The 27,797-nt window shown below is 40.7% G+C and overlaps 2 protein-coding genes across 2 annotated transcripts; one reads left to right on the top strand and one right to left on the bottom strand.

The window, feature by feature from the left end:
• The first annotated feature begins 103 nt into the window (after positions 1–103).
• Positions 104–24,402, top strand: pgm5 (phosphoglucomutase 5). Its single transcript, XM_046387691.1, has 11 exons — positions 104–1,069; positions 2,841–3,003; positions 3,297–3,443; positions 3,697–3,822; positions 3,932–4,122; positions 5,449–5,603; positions 13,281–13,396; positions 16,550–16,685; positions 17,442–17,625; positions 21,071–21,208; positions 23,460–24,402. The coding sequence occupies exons 1-11, from the start codon at positions 812–814 to the stop codon at positions 23,547–23,549; spliced, it is 1,704 nt and encodes a 567-aa protein (XP_046243647.1). The 5' UTR covers positions 104–811; the 3' UTR covers positions 23,550–24,402.
• Positions 24,403–26,310: 1,908 nt separating this feature from the next.
• Positions 26,311–27,101, bottom strand: LOC124057661 (transmembrane protein 252-like). The gene is made up of 2 exons (XM_046386130.1): positions 26,836–27,101; positions 26,311–26,572 (listed from the first exon to the last, which is right to left on the bottom strand). The coding sequence occupies exons 1-2, from the start codon at positions 27,099–27,101 to the stop codon at positions 26,311–26,313; spliced, it is 528 nt and encodes a 175-aa protein (XP_046242086.1).
• Between the last annotated feature and the right edge of the window lie 696 nt (positions 27,102–27,797).

Here is a 27,797-nt window from a genome sequence, read left to right as displayed (position 1 = left end):
CAAGGTCGCGCTGTTTACCAAATGTTAATCGGAGCAGACGCGCGATGCTGGTTTCTTGTGAAGGCCTTCCCGACTTTGTGGGGATTAATATTTACGCTGGCACAGATTCCATTCATTTTTGCACTTGAAAGAACTACTAAAAATAGATGCAGACAAACGGCAGAGGAGAGCGAGATGATGCGGAACATATAAGATCCTGAAACAAATGAAAAAGAAAAAAAAAAAACAACTTTACTAGTAATAAGTAAAGTTCTGCTCAGCTCGCTGTCACTTTCCTCTCATAAAGTCCTGCTAATGAAGCCGCTGCTTGAGCCTTCACAGCGGCCAGTGCGCACAGCAGAGACACAGGCAGTGTCCGGTTGCAGCCCGGTCCCGACACAATTCCTCCTCTGCCATCAGTCAAAGGTCTATTTTTGGTCGGAGGCTCAGCTGATTGTGGGCCTTGAAGATTCTGACCCTCCCTAATTTTTTTTTTCTTGTAGTCAGTTGTTCAGGCTTATTAGGAAAAAAGAGGGAGTTGTCCAGCAGCAGAGGCGAGTTTTGCTGAATGCTCAGCAGCTGCTGAGGGATGCAGCTCTCTTAAGGTGCCGAGGCGAGAACATTTTCGTCTGGGTGTTTCCTTTCTGCTCATCCCTGCGTTGGGGCTTTACACTTTATCAAGGTCCATCTTTTGGCATCTGTTTTATTTCGCCACTTTAACTTTTTTTTTTAAAAAAATCTCTTTTGGACGGACATCATCTAAAGCAAACTTCTAAAACAAACTTCAGGTTGTTGGATCGGTGTGTCCACCCGTTGGGTCCCGACGAGGAGAATGGAGACGAGCCCCATCCCGGTGGTGACGGTCCAAACCGCCCCCTTCGACGACCAGCGACCCGGTACCAATGGGCTGCGGAGGAAGACGGCGGTGTTCGAGGGGAAGAAGAACTACCTGCAGAACTACATCCAGAGCGTGTTGTCCTCCATCGACCTGCGGGACAGGCAGGGCTGCACCATGGTGGTGGGCAGCGACGGCCGCTACTTCACCCGGACCGCCACCGAGGTGATAGTGCAGATGGCGGCTGCCAACGGGGTAAGAGGAGAGCGGGGCGAGCAGCCAGTCTTCACATCCAAAGACCTCATCCACACACTTCTGTGACATATCAGGGTTAACATTACTGCCATTTCTTATTGACGTCAAATTAATGTTGCGAAGATCGATTCTGAAAGTTTTACATTTAAAAGTAATTTTGGATTCAGGGTGTGAATAGGTGTGATGTCTCTACTGGAGCCCAGTGGTTCACAGAGTGTGTGTGTGTGTGTGTGTGTGGGGGGGGGGGGGGGGGGTCTTAAGGGTTATTGCCTTTCTAAGAAATAAGAAAAACAGCTTTCTGTCAGGCAGATTTATGTCTATTTTTCAGACTTTTTATAATTTCCCTTTTTTTCTTGTAAAAATATATGCATAACTTCACATTAGGCCTGTATAAAACTATTACAATTAAAGTGTGAGAAGTGAAAAATCACTTCTCGTGTGAATTGGACACAACCTACAGACATGCTGTGATGAGGGCCCAGAAGAAGACAGTGACTGGGCGACACATAAACTGTCACTGGAAATTTTTCCAATACCTCTTAAAAACATAGCTAACAGGATTTTGGGGCGTGTTCAATGAAAATATGAAAACAGAACTTTATTAATGGATTCTGTATTTACACATTGCATTAAGCAGTTGGTCCACCTTTTTAAACTTTACAGTCGAGGCTGACATATAATGTTTAGCTCATGCAATTACTCAGCTCACAGTCTGGACATGAAAGCACTTCTCCGCAGTATTAACACATGCAAACAGCATTAACCCATCTGCAGTGAGTGAACTCTTTATGTGTCAGCAGGAGATAAATGAAAATAGGAAGACGGAGTGAGAGAGGCCAAGAGGAAGGGAAAATCCATGCAGCTAGCTCACTCTGAAACGCTTGCTCTGAGATCTTTGTGATTGGTTTTGGACAGGTTCCACAGGAAAATCTGAAGGGAATATAATTTGTTTTTGAGATCACTCCGTCCTTTTTTTCTGCTGGCATGGCCAAATGTCCCTCGTTGTCAGCCTTATCAGCACTTCCATCCATCCTGCTCTATTTTCCTGCCTACGTATATGTTCCCCCTCTCTCTCCCTCTTTCTGTTCCACTTCTCCTGGGCCAAACTTTATGCTTTGGGGATACCCTGTCACATGGCACTGAACCAAAAGCTGCGGCAATGGCAATCCTTGGAAGTAACCCACACACTACACGGATTATCCTTCTTTCTCTGGTTACTGAATAAAATTTAAAGACGGTGGGAAATAAAACACACTCTGATCACACACAGCATCATGCCGGTTAATTGTATTTTGACGAGTGTATTCTTTAGGGTTTTCTCTCACTTTCTTTGCCTGTCCTGTATATACACATGCAACAAGCCGGATGTTAGGAGGATACGCTGACGTCAGGAGAATAAATTCCTCTCCAGTGAGGACACTTTTATTTAGAATAGCTGATATGCAGGGGAATTATGAGATGCTGGTGGTATTACTGCTTTAAAAGTAGCATATTTATAAATAGAGAGTGCAGCTCTGTGATTTAGATACCCTCTTGGGGCAGATCATTTTCATCTTTAAAGTGGGCTGTCAGTTACTCACCTGTAGAATGACAAGATGCAGTAGGCCAGTGTTGCTTTCAGGTCCACCAAGACCAGTGGGCAGATTTACTCAGCATTCAGGAAACAAAAGAGACTAGGTCCCCGAACTTTCATCTTGTAAGTCAATTTTAGCTTACCAGTAAACACGATGTGCTCCTGACATTGCTCTTTGATAATATTTGCGCTGTGCAGATTGGTCGTCTCGTGATTGGTCACAACGGCCTCCTGTCCACCCCTGCTGTTTCCTGCATCATCAGGAAGATCAAGGCCATAGGCGGGATCATCCTCACAGCTAGTCATAACCCTGGAGGCCCTGGTGGAGACTTTGGGGTCAAGTTCAATGTGGCAAATGGAGGTAAGGGAAAAGAAAATGTTGGTTGTTCTGATTCTTCCCCTTGTTTCTCCCTGTTGAGAATGTTTTAAGTCAAAGGAAGGAATTTGAAACCGATTTTAAAGACGGAAGGTAAAAATGAATGCCAGTGTTTGGTAAGTTTGAACATATAAATATGTATGTTTTTATTTATGTCATTAATTTATATAATTGTATGTTGTGAGTAGCAAAAAGGGACTATGTCTAACACAATATTGTACAACCCTGTGTTGTATCATGACTAATAAATTAATCTCGTTTATCTTTTTGTGTGGCAGGCCCGTCTCCGGACACGGTGATGGAGAGGATCCACCAGGTGAGCCGGACCCTCGAGGAGTATGCCATCTGCCCTGATCTTCGCATTGACCTGTCCAGGCTAGGAAGACAAGAATTTGACCTGGAGAACAAGTTCAAACCTTTCAGAGGTACACTCTCACACACACACACACACTCATGTGCCTGTTACTAATAAGTGCATATTAAAACAAAATAGTCAAGTCAAATGTGACATGATCTGAAGACAAGTACATCTGTGCAGCCATACTATAAATATTATTATTCAGGCACACAATTCTATATGTTGGAAGCACACAGGGATTTGCACAACATTTTTAAATGCACAAGCACATACAAACACACTGTTATGTGGTACTAATTGTCTCTTTGCTGTGTTCCCAGTGGAGATTGTAGACTCAGTTGAGGTGTATCTACAACTGTTGCGAAACATCTTCGACTTCAGTGCCATTAAAAGTCTTCTCACAGGACCAGATCAACTCAAGATACACATAGATGCCATGAATGGAGGTGAGACATTTCATCATCTACCTCATATGAACTGTGAGCAGTTTATGTTTTTGGAGGATTTCACTGTGTATGTTTCTCCTCTCTTCTCTCTCTTCATTTTGTGCTACAGTGATGGGCCCCTATGTACGTAGGATCCTGTGTGATGAGCTGGGAGCTCCTGCTAACTCTGCTGTCAACTGTGTCCCTCTGGAGGACTTTGGTGGTCGACCTCCAGAGCCCAACCTGACTTATGCTACTTCTCTGGTAGAGGCCATGAAAGGAGGTGACTTTGGCTTTGGAGCTGCATTTGATGCAGATGGGGTAAGACATTTGAAGAAGTGTTGAAGAAGTTACACTGAGAATGAACCTTTCAGCGCAGCAGGAGACGTCTCGTGTTCAAAAGTTAAACTTTTGAAATCAGTGAATGTTTGCCTGTTCGGAGATTCTGAACATTTCAATTTGTTTGCTCATTGACAGCAAGAAGAAAAGCAGTGGGGCCTGAATAATACTGTATATGTGAGGATCCAACAAACGGCTCACTTTTTCCACAGTGTCACCCAACAGTCATTTCTGCTGTATACACACACTAACACACACATACACACCCGTTGCTAAGTAAATTAGCTCAGCATCCGGAGAATTATGTTGTATCTAATCTGTTTCTCCCTGCAGGATTGGTATCTTCACAGTCATTAGCACCAGAGGTTGCAATCTTACTGCATGAATGTTTCTTTTTTGGGAGTGCTGTTACGTAATACTACAATCAGTATCTTCCAAACTGTAATCTATTCGTGATTTGTGTCTTATACTGTTTTGTACATCAGAACTGCAAATCCAACTTTGCCAAATTTGATTGCAGCCCAGTAGCTATGCGGTGCGCCTGTTAGCTAAACAAGATTTATAGTCACGATATACTGAAATAATATATTCTGTGCAACATCGTTTTTTGCATGTATTTTTTTCTGTCAAAGTATAAGACTAGTCTTATACCCTTGAAAAGAACAAAATCAGCACTGGGTTTTTAAAAGACTTTTCAGCTTCCCATTTCCATCCATGGCACTGGTTCCCAGTCCAAAAGAAGCACAACCTGAATGATTTTCATTTCAGTGTTAGAAGTACCCTAATCATTTTGTGTGCTGTGTGTTGTAATCATCTTGCAGCCTTTTAGATTTATCTTGTGACCCCTTGTATCTAGCGTTTAGCCCCTAGCGTCATTTACAGAAAACAAACAGACTCAACAATTCAAAAATGGCTCAAACTTGAGTGAATAGTGCAGTTGTTGGGGACTATTTTGAGCTGTGGCTTAATACACCTTTGCTGATCCGGTGGTTATTTAAAGCAGTTGGACAGTGTACTGTATCTGCAGTGTCAATGTTCACCATAATAAAGGAACATGTCATCAAGTACAGCGGTATGGCTAAATGATGTGTTTTAAATAATTTTTGGACAATAACTGAGGTCACAGGATTAAGATATGTTAGAAAGATCAGTCACTTGATCATATGCAAAATATAGAAGATCACCAGCGTTATCCTTTGATTGTCACCTAAAAAGTCTGCTAGTCATCCACTTTACATTAAACACTAAAAGCTATTAACTAGTTTCATGAACTGACTCATAATGTACTATTTGTTGTTCTGTATTCAGGACCGGTACATGATTCTTGGAGAAAACGGCTTCTTTGTGAACCCTTCAGACTCATTGGCCATCATGGCCGCCAACCTCTCCACCATCCCTTACTTCAGACAAATGGGAGTCAAAGGCTTTGCCAGGAGTATGGCCACAAGCACCGCCCTCGACAGGTACAACACACCCTACCACACTCCTACACTCAGATACACTCAGTAGATCTAACAGGGCTTTTGCCTTCTCTTGTCACACCCCATCAACCTCTCTTTACAAACTCCTGCAGCAGCCCAATCTCTGGAGAGGGCCAACACTCTCAGATAAAGACTCACCCACTATGAATAAGACTGTGAGATCACATACCCACAACCCCCTCCACACACATCTACTCACTGCCTATAAATATTGTCTGTTATGTAAGACTGAAGCCGAGCAGAAGGTGCTGAGTGAGAGGATGTGATCCCAGCTAAAGTCGCCCCTATTAACATTGTTCCAGAAGGAGGGATCCCAGCACCGCACCCCACTGAAGCTTCAAAAGAATGCTGCTAAATGGAAATGTGTTATTTAATACAATGAGGGACCCAGAAAAGATCAACTATAGTTAGTTCAGATTATATTTCAGCAAAATATTGTCGAGTCAGATTCAGTGTCCAAGCACTAGAAGTATGAGGTTTTCACCTTGCAGCTCCAGTAAGTGTCTAAACAAACCCCTTCTATGACCTGGAATTTACTGACTTTTGTCTTGTTTCCGCCCTGTTTCCCAGCTCTTTTCTCCTCTCTGAAAAATGTCGAAAGCTGTCTGCAAGTCTTTATGATTGTGTGTTTATCTTGACCTATGGAAGTCTGATTGTGTGTGCAATCATATGTGTCATAGTCTGTGTGTGTGTGTGTGTGTGTGTGTGTATGTGTGAGTGTGAATGTATGCAATTTTTTTCATGGTCAAATTAGATTTTGGTGGGAATTTATCAATGTCTTCTTCAGCATATCAGGCAGAATGTTCATATTATCATATTATTTTAACTTACTTACATATTTCTTATTTCAATATCGGCGGTCCTGGACTTCCATAACAGAATGTCCAAGGTTAGGCAACAAAAATCACTTGGTACAGAACTCTACCTGAACACTGAATGGCTGCATATGAACAGGATTCATCAGTCGATGTGTGTGAAAGTGCCTGTCTGAAAGTCTGTCTTTGTGTGCAAATCCTTCAATGTGTGTGCATGTGTGTGAGAGAGTGTGTGCATTAGTATGTGTTAGCATTGGCAGACATTAAGGAAGTTACCTCACTGCCAATTTTGATCTCTCTGGGCTTCACAGTTACAAAAGAAAAGTGATGCTTAGATATATGAAGTGGGATGTTACATCACAGAATTACTGGTCATCCTACACATGCTCAGTCATACACACACACATCACTTGGACACTGTTGTGTAGTATTTCACTGCTCCCTGCCTGAGGCTGCATCTTGTGATGTTGAACCATAATGATCACACTGAAAGAGCTGATTAAAGTTTTTGCTCACACTGGCTCCCATGTCAGCCTCATCTCATCAAACACACACACACACACACACACACACACACACACACACACACACACACACACACACACTGACTGAACCCTGAGACACAAATGTCACATGATCCACTACAACCCTGAGCCACAGACCTCTCCAACAGCGGACACACACACACACACACACACACACACACACACACACACACACACACACACATTCATTGCAGATAAAATGGCTTTTTCATTAGTTGAGATTAAAAATATCGTCTTCATCTTTTTTTGTCTATTTTCTCAGTGTTTGCCTTTTTTGTACTGATGATAGCATAACTTTAATTTCCTGGAAACTCTAACTTGGTTGTGTAATCTGCTGAGAAGTGGATCTGCCTTACAATGTGAAGTTTATTACAGACAAAACCTAAACTACAGATAATATCATGCTCTAGGCTTTTTGAGCAGAAATAAATTACATTATATAAGATTTTCCTTTTTTTTTTTTTTTTCCTTTGTTGAACCCACTTTCACCAGAACAATCTAGGGTATGTGGTCATTCGAACACCTACCTCTTCTATGAGCTCTTACAAATAACTACTGACATTGCTGCAGGACAGATCACTTTGTTCAACTCTTAGCTTCATAACCGCCACTTTAGTTCCTAACGTAGCACTGCAGCTTTGTGGACACTGCCTGCAAGTCTCTGACAAACTCCAGGAGGTGTTGAAGTACTTAGTAGTGTGGTGTTGGACCATGGAGTCGGCCCAAGTGTGGGCCTTTTTAGGAGAGCGAGTCTCCTGAGTGTGTGTGTCTGTACACCGAGTGTTTAGACTGAGCAACCCTCCCTGCTGTGTGTTTATACGTAGTCAAGCAAACTGTATTATAAAAGCCCTGATAAATGCGGTGGTGTGTGTACTGCATGTATGTAGTTGTGTGTGTCCAGATGGAATAAAAGAAAACAACAGAGGGAATGAGAATTTAGAGAGAGTTTAGATTCTGCAGTTACAGGTGTTAAATCTTTCATTCTTAGGTGGTGCGAGGCTGTCTGCTTTGCTAATTTGTGTGCATTTGAGTGTGTGTGTGTGTGTGTGTGTGTGTGAGTGTGTTTCAGTGCACATATTCTAAGCGAGGGCTGATGCAGGGAGGGAGGGAGAGGTCAGAGGAAGAGAAGGAGGGAGGGAAGTTTTGGTAAAGGAAACATCTGCCTCTCCTTTAACTGTTCCAGGGATGGGAGGATGTAGAGAGAAGAGAGGACTGAGCCAGTGGTGTGCCTGTTAGCAGGATGAGGTACAAGTTCTTGTACTGAATCACTGATTGGCACTACAAAGTGCCAAAAGTTTAATGTTGTGCAGTAGCTGAACATTTTTTTTTTTAATTGCTGTTGTGTTGGTTACTAGGATGACGAATGTGGTCAGAAGACACACACTCTTTTCAGCATTCATTTATTTGTGTCATGTTTTTCATGATGCTGTGTTGGAGTGAGAAATAGAAAAATAAACCAACAGATGATAAACACAGTTAATCAACACAGATGCAAGCAGTTAAAACAAAAGAGAAAAAATATGGTAAATTTGGCCTGATTTGGCATTAAGGATTCATTGTGTTGTTATAGAGCAGTGGTGACCAGCTGTTTTTTTGATAACATATCCCAGCAGCCCTAACAAATACCGCTCCATCATCGCCACCAATCTTGTTACAGATGTGCTCATTTAAATTAAATTTAAGTCCCTTTTCAGTTCTTAGCTGTACTTTTACTATTCTCAACCATTTATCCATCACTGTTAGCCATCTATTTCAACTTGTGTGCGTGCTGAGTCTTTACACATCTCTGTCGTATCTGCTATCTTACAGATTATTATGACAATAGATGCACTAAAAAGCTGCATCGCATTCTTTTGTGATACTCTGTTTGAAATGTGTTGCTGGCATCAAATTCAAAATAACATACACAAAGGCAAAACATCTTACTGTATTTGCACTCTTTCAGTTGCGAATATACTGTACAACTGTCATAAGGATCAAATATTGTATTATACACCAATATTTTGATAGGAAGCAAGATGCAGAGAGAAGCCAAGTTAAACATTGACACAACAATCTTGAATTAACAAGACACAACAAGCACTCTTTTCCCCAGATATAATATTATAAAATGGTAAATATGTATTTGACACTGCTTTGGAAAAGCCTAGTTTTGAACTGACGTCAGAGAGATATTTTGTTACTTATTCCACAAAGCATAAAAAGCTTTGACCATTTACAGAAATCATCTCAACTCTGATTATTTCAAATGTTTTCAGTGTTGGCCACTATGGCAACATCCTCAGTGTATTAAACTCCTGTGTTGTTCAGTGAGTGTCAAGGAGAACTCACATTTCAAGCCCAAGTAAAGTTCCAGCATGCTGTGCTTTTTGTCTGAATGCCAGCCTAATGCTTTTAAGCACAGGCTGAGCGCTTTTCAAAGGGGGAGGTGAGGAAAGAGGGCACTGGATGCTATGTTTGGGTAAAATATCAAGCCAAGGCCGAAAGCTGGCAGTATTTCACTCCGCAGGCGTGGAGAGACCTCATCCTTCACATTACTCCCCAATATTTACTGATGCACAAGAGAGATATACAGAAAGATAGAGACAGTGGGAAAACAAAGGAGATATTGGTTGATTAGTGTATGCATGTCTGTGTGTGTGTTCACTATCTGTGAAGTCATACGTGTCTGCTTCAGTTTTAAGTTTGTAATTCTGAGCTTTGAGCCCTGAGACTGAGGCTTTAATGATAGATATAGCTGGGCCTGGTAAGGAAATCTTTGTCTGCTCCTCACCTTATGGGGTTAAGGTGTCCAAATCATCCTGACAGGCCTTTTCTGCCTCTGTTAAATCTCATTTCATCTTCATATCTTTCTCATAGTAGCCTTATCGCCTTCATATGTACACTATATGGACAAAAGCATTGGGGCACCTGACCATTACAATAACACAGACTTAAATGAAATTGCATTCCAAATACAGAGACAGCTTTGCAGATTTAACAGCTTCCACTCTTCTGAGGAGGCTTTTCACAAGATTCTGGAGTGTGTCTGTGGGAATTTCTGCCCATTCATGCAGTGGATTATTTATGAGGTCAGACACTGATGCGGGACCAAAATGCCAGTCAAGTTCTTCCACGCCAAACTCATCCAATCATGTCCTTATGGACTTTGCTTTTTGCACTGGGGCACAGTCATGTTGGAATAAAAAAGGGCCTTCCCCCAAACTGTTGCCACGAAGTTGGAAGCATAGAATTTCCCAGCCCAACTCAGCCCCATCCCAATACTTTTGTCTATATAATGTGAGTAAAAACATTCACATAGTGTACTTGAAACTCTAAAATTTGTAAAAAAATAAAATGTTTTAGGAACTGTATCAACTTAAGATAATCATACTCACCACTCCACATAAAGTATCTCAAAAATGAAATTAGTTCTTATTAACTCCTTAAAAAATCTGAACAAGAATTATTCTGATGGCACATTCCAGCTTCCATACGCAATCGATCCTTAATCAATAAATCCTTGAAGCCTGATTCAAACCAAAATAACCATTGATTTCTGTAGTTTTTAAATTTTATGCCTTGTACCCAAATTGAACATGATAAAGGCACCGTATTTCCACTCTTACCACAAATTCTGTCTGATAATAGTGTGAGAAAATGGACACGCTGTAAAACTTTACAGTTGAGAGGTCACACCTACTCACAGGGGATTGCAGCCCTAAATAGACACCTTCCAAGTTTATTCCCTGTGTCTCCAGTCGTCCACATCTGCCAGAATGTTTCTGCTTTGGCAGTGCCTGTGGAGAGAGATTCAGCATCCACTGAGCCTGGCTGGCTTGAAACAATGTGCTGTATCTGTTTAGATATGCATGTGTTTGTATTTGTTTCTATTGATGACTACCATTGAGTATACCAAAGGATCTAAACCAAAAAAAATTCTTATTTATTTCTGACTGTGTCTGAGGAATGTCAGACAATAAATGTAGAAAAGGTCATATTGAACTTGTCTGCTGATTGTTTGCTTGTCTCCCCAAGTCTGTATCTCTGTATGAAGTGCTATGCATGTGTCTATGTCATTCAGTTAAAACTTGGCTAGTGCAGTCTTCAAACTTGAGAAAACATGAGTCTCACTATGCTCACACTTTTTTTCCCCTTACATTTTTGCAACATTGTTTGAAAACTGAGCACTAGTTGGGTCAGTTACAGTGCTTATGTTGGCCGTGAACGTGCCATTTAAAATGTCAAAAGCTAATCAGAAAGGCAAGAGTTTCTGTTTTCTTAAAGGAATGCCAGGCTTTCCGTTCTAGCTCTCACTTCCCCAGAGGGGATTAAAGCTGGTCACTCTTATTTGGTAATTTATCCCATCCTCATGTAAACAACTGCACAGTGGGGTTTATTTATGTGCATGATGATTGTGTACTGCCATTTAAAAACCCTGAAGTCCACCCATATCCACATAGTGCCCTGTGAATTCCTCTGGCATCCCACAGCATAAGCATTTGAGATTGGGAGTAACGACTGTTTTGTTGCACTGAATATTTTGTCCAACGATTGTTTGGTTGACTCCTGGGAACTTTTGTTTACATTTTGTGATGGTTATTGTGGAGGAGTGGAGGATGTGGTTGAGGAGTGATCTGTGGAGAACAGAAAGGACACTGGGTGGTCATCTTCACAACAAACTATATCTCTGCAAGCAGGCTTGGGATGATAACTTTCACAATGATAAAACAAGGATACTGAGGTCATGAATACAGATTTCTCCAGCGAAACCCCACCCACTTTTAGCCACAAGAAAAAACAAACAAAATCCTCTTCTTTATTATTCTTATCATGTCCAAAAATAGTTCAGTTAAAAGTGGAAATAAACAGCTTTTCAACTTTTCCCTCCCTATCATGTCCAAGTGGTATTATTGGTCTTCTACCTTGCAGCTCCTGTAGTTGCTACTGGCAGTCCAAAGCAAGGAAAGACCAAAGAATCCCAATTTCAACGAGAAACTCTTGTCTCAGAACTATGATAAAAGGACTAGTAGAAAGAATGCCAACTCAAGGTCGGTTATGAACCCCCAAGTCTCAGTGGTAAGAGGAAACACAGCTACACAACACTGGAGTGCTGTTCACTTTTGTTTCACCTTGGTTTCTATCTCTGAAGAAAACTGGTCATTTTTCTAATAGCATAATGAAAGTGAGGCTTAAGGGGAACCAGTATAAAAAAGGATTGTCATTTTTCTCTGGCCATTACACTGTGCCATTAGTATTTGCTTCAAGTTTGTTTTTAAAAAGTTGTCTCTTTCCACTGATTGTTTGGCTACAGCAGACTAGCTGATAAAACGCTGATGAATCTTAGTCCTATATTCACTTTTAATTTCTTTAAATTCTTTGGTCTCCACCAAAACCTGGGGGACAAATCTGGTTCCACATAGCTATGAAATATTTCCACCATTTTCGTCAGTTATCTTTGTCTCTCTGTTGTTCAGTACAGTGGGTTTATCAGAGCTTTTTGTGGTGTACAGCTGCCTGCTGCTGTTGAAAACTATACTCTGAGAACCAAAATACTAAAAAAAAAGCCCCAAAACATAACAATGAGATGAGTGTTGCTGATCCATTGTCATTAAAATATTGTTTATAGAGCTATTAAATTACTGGTTCTAAAAAGTTATATTAAATCCAAATTGTATACTTTTTTTGTATGTAATGGTTGAATGAATTAATTCGTCCACATCGCCATTAAAACCTTTGGTTGCAGAAACAAAAAAGAGGACATGACCTTGTTATTTTCAAGACTAGCTATGACCTTGCCTTTTACTGAATTTAAAGCAGTCTGCTTATAATTACCTGCTTTGGCTTTGCATAATGTTGTTCATAATTAAATATCATGTTATTTTAATTTTTTTCTAAATGTATCAACCCTAAAACTGTATGCTTTACAATCATGTCACTGTAATTCCATAATATTCAGCCAGTTACTTTTCAGTAAATTTCCACCAAAAAGTTCACACAGACACACACACTTACTCCCTCTTCTCCTCTCCCCATGAGAGTGCATGGCTCAGGTTCAAAGGAAACATCAGCTAAAAGGTGAAGTCACTTAGTTCTTGCTGCCTTTGCCTTATTAAGTTATTGGATGAGCTTTTGGCAGGTTATGCTTGTCGTACAGCATTTGGTTTGCTTTATTTCAAAGGAAAGAGGACTGTTGGTAAGCATATCTCCATATCAGAACTAGGAAACGCTGGCGTTAGATATTAGAGCAGACTCTCTGTTCATGAGCACAAAGTACTAGCTTTGTTTTTGTTTCTCTTTTCCTCTTTATGTGTTTGTAGGGTGGCCAAAGCCATGAAACTGGCGCTGTACGAGACTCCCACAGGCTGGAGGTACTTTGGGAACCTGATGGATTCTGGGCGCTGTTCCCTATGCGGGGAGGAGAGCTTTGGGACAGGTATCAGGCTACGGTCGGCTCACTCACAATCCAAACACAGATTTATGAATGCTGAGTGTCATCAACATAGATGAATACAGATTCAACGCAGGAGCAGTCTGTTATCCTGTAAAGAGTAGGTCACAGGTTTGAATCCCCCAACCAGCTTGGAAAATGTGGGTGGGTGTGAAATCCCCTCCTCTGAGGAACAACTGTTGTAGAGATGCCTGCGAATATGGTCACCGATAGAAGACTGTACTGGCCAGCTGCTGCTAACTGTGGATATGCACCAGAGACTTAAACACACACAAAGCCTGTCCAGTCAACCTTCCCTCGACACTGAAGGGAAATCGCAGTTAATTACAATTTGCTTTTTATGTTTGACCTTCATTAGTATTCATGATGATAACGCTATACTCAACAAGGTAATTTTAGAGATCTAAAAATACTGTAGTATCACTACAAATCCAGTGGAGCAAGAGACACAAGCAGACACGTTATAACAAGAATTCATATGGCTGCATTGGTGGGGTTGGTTAAGTACTGTGAGAGAATAAGATATGATCCAGAAAGCCCATTTAGAAGAGTAGACCCATGGGTTTGAAAACTTATCAGATGGAACAAGATTCAATTTTTTTTTTTTTTTTTTGCTGGAAGTCACAAGTTTGAATGTGACTGACTGATTTTCTTTTAAGGGCCTTTTTACAATTTTGCCACTTTCCCAGATCTGAGCAATTAATGTGCAATGTTATTATACTGATAGGAATGATGGCTTGAACTACAAAAGGAAAAAAAAATATTTTTCACACAAATAATTGATGAAATCACCATTTCCATTTAAAGATGAAAAATTTTCTCACAATTTTCCTTCTTCCTCTTCCTTCTTTTGTGCACATTCACCAGTCTGTTCCAGGTCCAGAGCTGTAAGCAGTGCATCCTGACGGCCTGTAGCTGCCGTCAGAGATGTGTAATAGATGTGAGGGCTGTGACCCTGACTGCATGTGTAAATAATCCCCATTCTTCTGCTATAAAAGGAGACAGGGGGCTCCCTGAAACACTGCAACATGCAGACAGGCCTCCTGGGGCAATGTTTTCTATGAATGCAAATGCACACACACACACACACACAGTCAGAAAATATAAAACATGCGCATGCACAGATAATATACATATACTTGCGTTTGCCCTCCCTCTACATCTATCTTTCCATTTCCAGTGTCCTCCTCTGCTTTTTCCTCTTCGTCTTTTTACAGCTCTGACCTGTTTTATTTTCGGCTTTACCTCCTTTCTTTGTCTTCCTCTTTTAACTGGACATGATGACTAACTTTTACAACATAGGGACTAAGAAAGGATAGGCCCTGAGTGAGAGAAAAAATGTTAGCGGGTGTGAACAGGAGACAGAAGAAGAGAGGTTTGCAGGAAAGAGAGCAGAGGGAGTGTGGAGAGTCTGAACAGGAGAAGTATTGACGAGAAATGGAAGGAGCAGAGCCGTAGAGAGCACAGAGGACTATGGGAGCTTACTCGTTGTCTACCCATGTAAGGCCAAAAGTTCTGTCCTGAGAGAGCCCTGAGTAGTAAATCATCAGAGCTGCACGCCACTCCTGCTCTTTACTAACTCTAGTTCACTTACTCAGACGAGCACAGCATGAACTATACTAAGTGTTAATTTAGTAAGTTCTGTCAAACATTGCAGTGCAGGTGTTGTTGCTGTTGCTTTGTCTATTCTATTCTATTCTATATTCTGTTGTCTATTTTCTTGGCTTGGGGGGATGGAAAATGCCGGTTTCAGAATTGAAAATTTGTTTCACCAACATGTAGTTTAACACCATTTGTAAAAATAGAAGCTAGCAACATGAAATACAAATTTCGTTGGGAGACATTTTCTGCTTTTTGTGTGTACATTTCTAAGATCAGTCAAAAGGACAAACATTGGGATTTACATTTACAGCACTGATTTAGGACTTCCCCGTTCCATCATTATGTTGTAAGTCTTGACGTCACTTTAACATAAATGGCAATAACAAGTTGGAGTGGCAGTGTTGAGCTGTAAAGAGCAGCTGTAATTATGAGACATTTTGCAGTGTAGATGGAAAAGGTCTGGTTGTGCTCTGGTGGTATATAATAATTAGATTTGTATTTTCTACTAGGTGACCCTTCTGCCTCTGTCTGTCAGAGAGTGAGAAGGAAGTCAGACAGCAGGACGGGGATTAAATAATAGCAACTGTCAGTTTCCTAACAGCTGTAAGCTGCTAGAGCCAGACACAGAGTTCGGAAGTATACGTTTCATTTTCAGTGTTTCGTGCCAAAACAAAAGCAAAGCATTTGTGTTTGCTATAAAATAGGCTTAATGATACTAGCATGTTTTCTTCATGCAAAAATGTATGTGTATTTGCAAAGTGAAACCTAACAGATCAGTCCATTTTCTCAGCTGCGGAAACGTTACTGTCATATTCAATCTTGTTAAAATGTCAAAGTGTCCACTTAACAGATACCTTACTGTGCAGCTGTTTTTGAGAACAGACTGATAACTCCCCTGTGAACGAGACTGAAGAGTGTAAACTATTTAACTATTTGTGTGTATGTGTGTGCTTTAGGGTGAGGAGAAGGAGACAGGGTTGCATCAGGATGTTCAGTCTCCCTGACCTTCTGTTAGATAAAGTAGATTTGAATACTAACCTAAACTGAACTCTTTTATTTGTTTGATACAACCTGTAGATCAATGCATCATTGTACGAACAAAAATGCTAAGAATCCGAGCCTGCGACTGGGTCTTCCCACCAGGCCTCTGCAGAATCTTTGACATTTTGGGAAACACTCCTATTTGTTATTGTGCTGAGCACTGATGATTAGAGTGATTTCATATCTGTCTTTTAAAGTTGCAGTAGGATTGGTTGGTTAAAGACTAGAACCAGGGGGAAACAGCTAGCTCTTTGGTGAGACAAAAAATATCCACCTACTTACACCCACTGGCTATCACATTATGTCTCGCTTGTTTCACAGGAGGTCATATGCTGGACTTTTCCTTGGCTGAGAGTAGCGACTTAGACAGAATCGCTACTCTGTTTTTCCATTGTTTGTGCTAAACTATGCTAAGCTAACGGGTTGCCAACCATTTTCTTATAATTCTTTGAAACTAATTTTTGAAGTGTTTTTCATGTTTTCTTTCTCCTCCAGGTTCAGACCACATTCGTGAGAAAGATGGCCTGTGGTCAGTGTTGATGTGGTTGTCCATCATGGCTGCTAGGAAACAGGGTGTGGAGCAGACTGTCAGAGAACACTGGGCCAAGTTTGGACGCCACTACTTTTGCAGGTAAAAAGAAAAAAAAAAATAATCTCCCCGAATATGGAGTTGTGCTTTCATCATGGATTATTGGTCTGTTCTTGTTTAAATCATGGAGCCACATGCCTTGTTGGAATCATCATATCTTGAATGTTTCTAAATCTAGAAGCCTTTGAGCTTGACTTCATGATTCCCTTTTCCCAAAAGTCTCAATCCCTTGTATCTCTACCAAAGCCAAATATGTCTCCCAGGCCTTCACCTTCATCCATGTCTCCTCCAATCCTCCTCGCTGCTTCTCACTTGTTCTTATTTTAACTTCTCCCCTGTGAGAGGGACAGATAGTTACTGCAGCCAATGTTCCCACTGACAGTTGCTGCAGCTTTTCATGTTCCCACAGAGAGGTTTCCTAATTATACGCAGATTTCCCAGAACATGTAGATGGAGAGGACATACAGGACAGGCCAAGGACCAGGACCCAAAAATGTCCCTAAAACATAAACATCTGTCATCATTTTGAGGAAAATCAACCAATCAGCATGACAAACCCCATCGCTTGCAGTTTAGGGTCCTTTTAAATACCACTGTTGTAGTCATTGATGAGGCCTTAGACACTCAGCCAACTTGAAAATGTGTTAGAGAATTTTTTTTTTTTCTTCCAAAAAGCAACATTTTAAAATGTATGCCTCTCACGTTAGTCTTGTTTTCCATGCCTTTGTATGTGTGAGTGGTGTATGGCAGGTAAGTTTATAAGGCAGCATTTACGTGTTTGTGTGTCGTGTTTGTTAGGTTTGACTATGAAGGCCTGGACCCACGTACAGCCTTTTACCTGATGAGGGATCTGGAGGCTGTAATTACAGACAAAGCATTCACTAGCCAGAAGTTTGCCGTAGGGGACCACATATACAGCGTGGAGAGGACCGACAACTTTGAGTACATTGACCCCGTGGATGGAACAGTGGCTCGAAACCAGGTCAGTCTGGGCTGACAGAGGGAAGAAACAACACAGAAAAGAAACTGTAAAACAATTAATATAGACCATATATGTAGTATTAAAAAATAATTAAAAAAATATACCTAAAAGAAATTAAAAATACATAAATAATTAAAATTTGATCACTGAACATCAAACTCAAAGATGTTCAAAAAGATAATGATCAAAATTACCATAAAATGTCTAGGTACCATAACCTATATAGGTAGTTATGGGTAGTTCACTAGATACTGCTTTTTCTGAAGGTTGTTTTCAGGTTTGGAACAGGTTAGCCGTTGCTTCTTGTGTCCATAGGGGAAAAAACAGCTTTCACTAATCACCAGGTGTTATGTTGTATTTTTCATTATCTATCTTAAGATGCAGTGTGTGTTGCGCATGTTATCAGACTGTCTGTCAAGTTGGGCCCTCGGTTTTTCATGGGCTCAGGTCTGTCCAACGGTATCTTTAACAGTGCACACATACACACACCCACACCTACAGTAACACTTTCTCTGGGCTCTTCTTCAGACACGTTCACTCACTCATCGGCCTCTTGCGAGCTGGACCACCCACTAAGCTTCAATGTTGTCTCACTAGAGAGGCTCCATGTTTGGACATGAAAGTCTATCTTCCATCTTAAAACCACAAATTTAAACATGTATACACATTACATAGAGTACACACATCCCTGCACAAACTGATAAGTCCCTCAGTCAGTAATACCTTCCTGTCCTCTGGCTCCCTCCCTCATTTCTTCCCATCAATATCTGTGAAGTTTACCCAGATGACTCCCTCTGTTCTGCCTGGAAATGTGTGGAAACTCATCCCTGGCGTTGACACTTCTTTGCCTCTGCTTCACCTAATACCACATACACACTAAAAATGCATTTTGGTTTGTAGTGTCTGTCCGTTCAGTTGTCCCTGCACATTAGTGTGAACACATGCATATGCTTGCATGTCCACCACATGTTCACGCTTGTCTTGTTGACAAGGTTGTGCCTGCAATTTGTCCAGCAGCTTCATCTTTTGTACCTTAATGACAATAAAGGTCTTGCTTTCCCCACTGTGAATCACTCCACCTTGTTACCATAGTTACAGCAGCTCCACAGCTAGTTAGTGAGTCACCCCAGAATGTGATTTAACCTCCCTGGTAAATCCTCAGCATCCCAGTCACCCCACTGTGTGTTATTACAGTGCACATTCCTCCCAGGACAGAATTATATCAGCTGTCGTCTCACTTGCGGTGTCTCCACTGCAAGTGTGTTTGAAAGGGGAAAAGTTGGCACACACAAGACAGAGTATGGGGGATTTACGCAGAAGTGGCACAGCAGCTTTTTGCAGTCGACTACTGAATTCATTTTGCATTGTCTGCGTGTCTCAAGACTCACTGACAGTGGATTGATTGATGGATGGAATTAATGATGAATAGAAAAATAGAAATCATGGTCATAGAGCATGCATAATACCTAAGAGATACTACATTCTGTACTTGTGTAACTTTGGGTATTGTGCTACTTTGTATTGTTATTGTTCTTAAAGTATGTCAATATAAAATAAAAATATGTCATTAAACCCGTAGCTTAGCCAAATCAAATAAATTACACGCCTAAGTTAAGTCTTGCTTGCTGCAGACTGAGCTAGCTCGGCTGGTCGTCTCTCAGTAGCAGTAAGTTAATACTGAACCAGCATTCATGTTCGTGAGGTTTGGCTTTTTTTGGACAGTTTTGTATTTTTCTGTGGAAAGCAATTATACATTTATTCACACCATAATCATTCTTAGCGAGATGTCTTACTAAAAATGCAGTTAACTGCCTTTGCCTTTGTATACCTAGATTGAGATAGGCAGACACTCTGGCTGGTATGCGCTCTACTCAAGGCCCCCGGGGCTTTGCAGCTGACATTGTTTTTAACGGGCATAAGTCAGCCTCCTGATAACTGCTAGTCTATTGTTAGAGATGAACTGACACACTCACAAAAAGAAAGACAGGCAGGCAGACGGACGTCTCTTATTATCGCCATCCCTCCTCACCCATACCTTGACATGTTGGGCCAATATTCCAGAGCCAAAGTCAGATTAGGAGAAAGGCGAGTGGACCAGAGTTACTTTACTTTTATTACCACGGTCTATAAACGAGGACACTGAGTCACAGTTTGAAGTGGTAAAAAGCTATTGGTCTGCGATGGGATGAGCCGGGAAGGACTACCACTTGACTTTTTACTCCTATAATACTGCTTGCTCTGATAAAAATGTTTTGAAACTATTGCTTTGGACAATTACAGCACAGTCAGTCATGGCATTCACTTGAAATGTAAAAATGTGGTTTTCCCCCTGAGCTTGACTTTTCTCTAATGGAGTAAGGGAAGCGGCACTGTGGAATTTAGGACCGATAAGAGTCATCACATATCCATTAGTCAAAGAGTCTTATCTCTCTTATGTCAGCCAGTGAGAGTTGTAGTTGGTTACCCCAATGCAATGATATCCTGTTCTTCCTGAAGAGGTTGAGGGTAAGTTCAAAGCGTTAAAAGCGGAAGCTGTTGCAGCTGGGGTTTTTTTTCTTTGCTCTTTTGGTGTAAAATGTTTCTCAGAACAAAAATGGTCACCTAAAGTGTCATCCTTGAAATCAGCTTAGGGCTGGAGTTCACCAAGCTCGTTGGTATGACACTGAACATCCAGAGCAGTTATGACCTCACTTCACTTTATGGACTGCACCCTAGAGGATACAGTCATGTAGTAGCCTACATTGTAAATTCTAGTTGAACACAGTCCCAGCTTAAACACAATGATAGTATCTAGTGGCATCTAGTGGGTGTTTGAAGTTACTGCACAATAAAGAACTGATGTTTCTGCAGATTGTTCTCTCTGCTGACTCCATAACCATTTTTGTGTTTTAGATTGTTATTAGTGCTAATTTACATGATTGGAAAATAATGAATAATTATGTTCTGTATTTAAATTGGGTGGCATGGTGGCGCAGCGGTTAGCACTGTCGCCTCCCAGCAAGAAGGTTCCAGGTTTGAATCCTGGTCTGGGCCCTTCTGTGTGGAGTTTGCATGTTCTCCCTGTGCCTGCGTGGGTTTTCTCCAGATACTCCAGCGACCAGTCCAGGGTGCACCCTGCCTCTTGCCCATAGTTAGCTGGGATAGACTCCCAGCCCCCCCTCAATCCAGACGGATAAGCGGTATAGAAAATGGATGTATGAGTGGATGTATTTAAATTTATAGCAGTAGATAAACTTTTATTGCCTAATAATACTGTTACTATGATTATACTGTCATTTTAACAATGATGCACCACAAAAGGCATCAAAGGAGCTATTTTTGACGTTATTTACTGAGTTTTGAGGCATATTTTTGTCTTGTAGTGGACATTTGTCAAACAGAATCAGTAAATGAAAACAAAGCAAAGTCAAATTGATCATGAAAACATTGGTTTGTCTGTTTCAAGGGTTTAAGGATCATCTTCACTGACGCAGCTCGCCTTGTGTTTCGGATGAGCGGGAGCGGTGGAGGCATGGGTGCCACTATCCGCATTTATGCTGAGAGCTTCGAGAGAGATCCTGAGAGACATAACAGAGAGACACAGGTACTGAGGGAGTGTGATGGTATGTCTGCAAGATTATGTGTGTGTGTGTGTGTGTGTGTGAGAGAGAGAGCGATCAGAGATTAAATGTGCTTGTGCACATCCACTTCTGTTTGTGTTTTCTGTGTCCAGCAGGGCGTCTTCACTTATCAGTTTATGACCTGAGATGTTGTTCACTCATCCAAAATGAATCTGATATGCAATATTCTGCCAGTTTAGTCAATATAAAACAGATAAGATCAGTTTTTATTGCATTATGTCAGACAATAGCATGAGTAATATTTTATGATGTTATGTATTTTTGTTTCATATTATATTCCACAGAACATATGGAGCGAGGTATAGGTATTTAGATTGTGATGTGTATTAGACTGAACAACAATGAGAAAATAGGGCGACGCTAGCAGCTACAGGAGTGACAATGCAGACTGTGAAATGCCTTGTCATATTCATGCAGTAATGAGGCGTAATGCAGCTTCATAAGACACTATTGAAGCTGATTGTCCTGTAGACTTTGGAGTGATTAGTGACACCATTTTCTTGTGTGGTTGTGGATGGTGAAGTGTACTTTAACCACAGCCAGGGGTTGTAAAACTGCAGTCACAGCCTCATTTAGCTTTGGTCACCTAACCATACGACTTAAATGGTTATAAGATTGTTTTTTTTTGCCATTCTTTCCTGCTTCTACAAGAACAATAAAACAAAAACAAAAACAAAACAAAGACACAAAAAGACAAACAATAATGTGTTCAGCGTGCAAAGTCATTGTAATGATAAGTTGAGTATCGAAGCTTATTAGATTTGAGCACTGTCAGTTGGAATGAGCTAAAATTTGAAACTAAGTTCAGGTGCAAGAATTCCAAATCTACAGGACACCACAGTCATTACCTCATTTATTAAGTGTAATAATTTAACAATAAAAAGTGATACCAGAAATTCAAAGGTCAGAGCCCCAAAGTGGATTCATTTATTAAGTGTGTTTAACATGGTCATTATATTTTCTTCCTCATGTTGTGTGACCTGTTAGGATCTATTATTAATGTTACATCATAAATTCAGTTCCTAATGATTCTGCCCCATACTACCCCTTACAGACATGATCAGACAACATACTTATGGCTTTAGGTTAATAGTGTGCTATGCTTTAAATTCCACTCAGCTGAGAAGCAAAGTAGGCTATGTTTTTGTATTAAACCTACAGGACAAGTAACACAAACTCAAAACACCTGATTCATCTCAAGCCACTGAGCAGTACAAATATATTCATATACTGTACATGCTGTGTAAAGATCCTGTTATTTCTTCTTGGTCTTCATTTGTTCATCAGATTTTGGTCATTTCATTTTAAAATTTTCAGCATATTTTTGCTCCGTGTGGCCCAGGCTACACGCCTGTCATGAAGCAATTCAACCTTTCCTCATACATAATTTCTATAGTACACCCCAGTGTTCCTGTTGTGCAAATTTTATGAATGGATCATCTCTAATAAGTAACAAGAACTGGTTGACTTCTCTGTAAAATCCTCCCAACATCCATGTTGACAGTTTTTATTGGGCTTGGTCAGCATAGGTGAATCTAGGTTATCTGCTCTGGAATCTGTTTATCTGTCAGTTTATTTGCATTGTGTTTTAAGGCGGCAAACACAAAACACACACGCACACACACACACAATGTCGACCATGTATGTGCTGCCTTGCACAACTAAACAAAGAGTCTTTAAGTGTCAGTCCAAGCATGTACTTATTAACCACCTCAGGGTTATAAGATACTGTCCCACAGTTATGTGGGTATTAAGAAGTGCAAAAAACAGAAAGCAGCAAAGACAAAACCAAAAAGAAAAAAGACTAACTTTAGCTAAATTTCTTCCAAACGAACCATCCGCCATAGGACAAACTAGTGATTAGGTAATTATGATAAGGGAGTTTTTCCTTGCTACTGTCCGCTGGCTCGGGGGTTCAGGCTCTGGGTTTCTGTAAAGCACCTAGAGACAATTTTGATTGTAAAAGGTGTATATATATACATAAAATTGAATTGAATAGTGATTAGCTGAGTGACCTGAACCCATATGCACTAATAGAGATGCTTCAAGTTTACAAAGTTACAAACAGCAACGATTTATGAAATTTCATTACATTCAATTTCATATCATTATGAAATTTTAGTATTCAAAAGCGCCCCACCTCTCATGACTCAAACCGTCCACAGTCGTTGTGGAATTTGCTGAAAACCTTTTGTGGCTTGTTCCTCACTGCAGGTGGTGCTGGGTCCTCTCATCGCCATCGCCCTGAAGATCTCCAACATCCACGAGAGGACGGGACGCCGTGGCCCCAACGTCATCACATGAGCTGCCAGGAAAACGCAGGCACACACACACATGCATCTACCTGCTCACACAGAGGAAAGATTTTCCATGCTTATCTGCCATTTTTGAAATCCCCACTCTGAAGCTCCGTTCTCATTTTTTTTTTTTTTTTTAATTCCTTGAAATGAAATAGCTAAAACGAGGGTGCTTTGTCTTTCCAAGAAGAAAGTTAATGTTGCACACAGGTTTCTCTGTTGTTTATTGACCGCTATCATCTGTTACAGAAAGTAAGAAAAACAGGGAGGCTATTTAATTTTCACCATGGATTAATGATGAAAACTATAAAGAGCAAACATATTATGAATGTGCAGACTGACTGTTAATGTTTGTGGCTTTGCTTTTATCAAGACTTACTAAGGGAGCCTTAGAAAGTCATTTTTACTTCACCCAGCTGTTTTTGTATAACAGTGCTGTGTTCACTTTTCATGTTGTGCCTGTCCCCTCATATATGTCACAGTGTTTTCTTTCCAGTAGTTTCATTCAGAAATAATCCAACTGTTGTTTGAATATGAAATAAAACAGGCCTTGCATCACAACTAATATATCAGTGGATTGAATTACAATTAGTTCATGTCTATTATGAAATCAATGTTAATGCATATCTTGACTCATGTTTACTACTTAAGGACAGAGTATTCAAGATGTAAAACAACAATAGCAAAAGGAGTAGTGGGTGATGAAAATATATATATATAATTTAGAATTGTTTACTGATTGGGCTTTTTCTTCAGCTTGTCAGTTTAGGCCTTTGGGAATGCGTAGGCTGTAACCATATTTGAATATATTATTACTTTTTTTTTTTTTTAAAACTAAATAAACTTTTTTGTGTGTAGCACTTGCCTTCTTTAATTGAATCGGACAGGTCTAATGGGGACAAATAAAAATACATCAGACTGAGAATGATGCCCTTAGGCATTTTTGGATTTTAATTAAACAAATACTTCATAATTAAGAGCACCATGTTGTGCTGATAGTATATATCATGTGGTGATTGAATATCCTTGAGGAAAAGGAGGCTTTTGTTCACTGAGAACAGCACCTGCTTTTGAACCGAGTGTGAAATGTGTTGAAGCTGTTATGTTGAGATAAGAAATGAAGAGGGTTGATCTTTATACGGCTTGAATGGGACACACGGAGCAGGAACTCATAAACACACTGATTACCGTCATTACGAGCTGCCAGTGGATATCCGCAAGGATGTGTTCACTTAGTCAGCCAGACATTACTTGTCAGGCGTTACAGGTTATTGCCCCATCCACATGTTTTATAATGTCAGGGGTTATTTCTGAGGTTAGATGAGGATCAATGCCAGTTTATCACATGTCGCTAAGAAGACGGTTTAGGTTTCAGCAGAAATGGTTTGTCTGTCAGAGACATAGCTAATAGATGGGGGCATGATTAGATGAATACATTTCTTGAATGTAATTAAGAGCCACACTTTTCATTTATGATGTGCAGGAAGTGATCAAGCTACAAAGTTGAAGTTGCTCCGCTGGGAGCTTTATTGTGCTGAAGTGCTCAGCTGAACTGAGTGTGCTTAAGTGAGCACTCAGTCTGTTAAACGGTGTGTTAGGACATGTCACATTGTCATCCACAACAAACACGTAGCCTGCAAATACAGCATTGAGAGACTGAAAAGACTTTGCCTCACGAGTCAAAGACACAATCAGCCTTATTAAAGACAGCGCTATACAAATATAAGAGACTCAATGAACTACTGACACAGCTGCAAATCATTTTTCAGTTGTAACTAAATTAAAAATGATAGGCAGATGTGAATTTTTATGTATCAGCTGTTTGGGTGGCAGGTCTCAGGTGATCTTGCAGGTGACAAAGACACGTGTAGAGGGTCTGAGCTGGCCTGGTTCGAAGGCCACTCGGACGTGCTGCCAAAGTCTCAGGATCAGCGTTGGAGACAAGTTACGTTCATGAAGTGAACATTCAGTTCACTGGCAACAGCTCTGGTGGACCTTCCTGCAGTCAGCATAGAACATTACAGAGTGGCCTTTTATGGTGGTCACACCCAAGGCACATGTGTGTATTAATCATGCTGTTTAATCAGTATTTTGATATGCCACACAGAGTCAGGTGGATGGATTATTCATTAAAGAAAACCTGCTGTAGCCACTTGCAATAGTTAGTGAAATGAATTTAAATCAGTTGCAGCCTATTCTGGTATTTGCATCTGTTTTGCTTTTGTTTTTTTTTTTTTACTTTTAATGTTGCTATCTTGGCACTTGCTTTGGCATTGTATTAGGCTTTCTGGTGATTAACCTGTAAAAAACAATTTCTAAACAATTACAATTCTAAAATGTCTTGAGGAATGTGAAAAGAACTGATGATATTGTCAGTGATCTCTAATGCAAAACAAATCTGGTAATGAGAAATAAACACTTTGAGCATTACAGTAAGTTTTTTATTCCACAAAATAAATCACCCTAGAACAAGGGTATTATCATATATATATAAGGTGCAAATATAACATGCAGCTCATCCTTGTTTTACAAAAACCATCTGAGCAACATCAACACAAAACCACAACAGGCCGTACCTCTCTTAAGACCGAAACAGTCCTGTCAGTTTGGGGTCAGCACAGACAGAGTTCAGAGGTTACAGACACAAAGGAGATGTCCACAAGTCTCTGAGCTCAGTCATTTGGTATGGAGGCATCTGCCATTTTTCTGGAGTTTTCTTTCTCTGCTCATTCAGAGAATAATGTCTATTAACAATCTCCAATCATCAGTCAGTTAATACTCCAGCATCCATTCGAGGCTTCCCTGCTCCCGTCTGCTTCCGCCTCTTGCTGGATACGCTGTACCTGACTGTAGCGAGGAGGCTGCTCCCAGCTCCATCTGCAGTCTGGAGACTCTGAGCTGTCCTGGCTGTACAGGGGAGGAGCAAGGCTCATCACCACATCCACTCCATGAACCACAGACTCAGGGGCTGCACGGCGACACACCTGGGTGTCTTGGGACTCCTCGTACGATGGAGGGAAGGACCTTGGTCTGCATAGGCAAAGACATTCAATGCATTAGATTTGATCAGAACAGTGCTCATTGCCGATAGAAGAACGGTAAATTCCAGAGTTGTTTGAGTAGTTTTCATCTGTTGGCACGGTGTTAAAAAACACACCCTAAAAGTAGATTAAAAATTGAAGACATCTTGGATATACAATATAATCATCATTCAAGAAATTCTGTTTGAATTAATTTTTCATGGGAAAACAAAGAAACTTTTTTCTGTGGTGTACAAAGCATCAATGTCATACCTTTCAATAGTGTAGACCTGGATGTGCTGTTCATGCTGTCCTCCCCGGTACATCTTGCTTTTTATGCTGTGGCAGATGGACCAGAAGACACCGACGAGCACAGCCAGGGTGCCCGCCACAATCAGGCCGTAGCCAAAGATGACCCTCCAGCTGTACCCGTACACCGTCTGCAGGGACAACACGTAGGCCCCGCTGCAGGTCAGCACAAATCCCACACCAGCCATGGCAATATGGGCCAGGGATAACAGCTGCTTCTTCACGTTCATCATCGATTAACGCACTTTTTGCTTCTTTATTTCAGTTTCCTGTTGTCCTCTGATGGAGAATTTTCGCAAGTCTCATTGACACTGGTACCAGTTAAGTGTCTTGTGGTTTGATCTCTTTAGTACCTCTGCAGGGACAACTGTACCGAGGAGGCTGCTGCTTTTTAGACTCTCCTAAGTATAAATAAATCCTATTACCAAGTTTGACTTCCAACAAATGCTGCAGTTGAAGGTGTGTGTGTCTTCTTCAGACATAAGAGGAGGTGTCTGGGATGTTCCTGCCCTCTTGGTTGTATATTAACACAGTATTAATCTGTGGTCAGAGCGAAGAGAGGCAGCCAGAGAAAATACTTTGGGCTGATAGCTGTTAAGACAACAACATGACGATAGAGTAAACTTCATAATAGAGAGTTATGGGCTCCAAGCTTCAGCATATTCCTTAGACTGTCAAAAAGTGGCCACATGACTGATTGTAGATTTTTGAAATAATTTTAAATTTAGATGTGACTGCCTTCATTAGAGTCGGAAAAAGAAAAAATAGCAGTGCTCTTCTCAGTGGCAGTTAAATAATATTGCATAATGTAAAGGTACCATGATTCTAAATTTACTACTACTGAAAGATATTTTATTTAAATACAAATTGATACATACAAGACTCCTGCCACTACTGTTACTCCCAGTTATTATAATTAAAATCTT

This window comes from Scatophagus argus, chromosome 4 (assembly GCF_020382885.2).
Source record: "Scatophagus argus isolate fScaArg1 chromosome 4, fScaArg1.pri, whole genome shotgun sequence".
In the NCBI taxonomy this organism is placed as follows: Eukaryota; Metazoa; Chordata; class Actinopteri; family Scatophagidae; genus Scatophagus; species Scatophagus argus.
The sequence above is the reverse complement of the archived record's forward strand: the minus strand, read 5'-3'. Positions and strand labels throughout refer to the sequence as shown.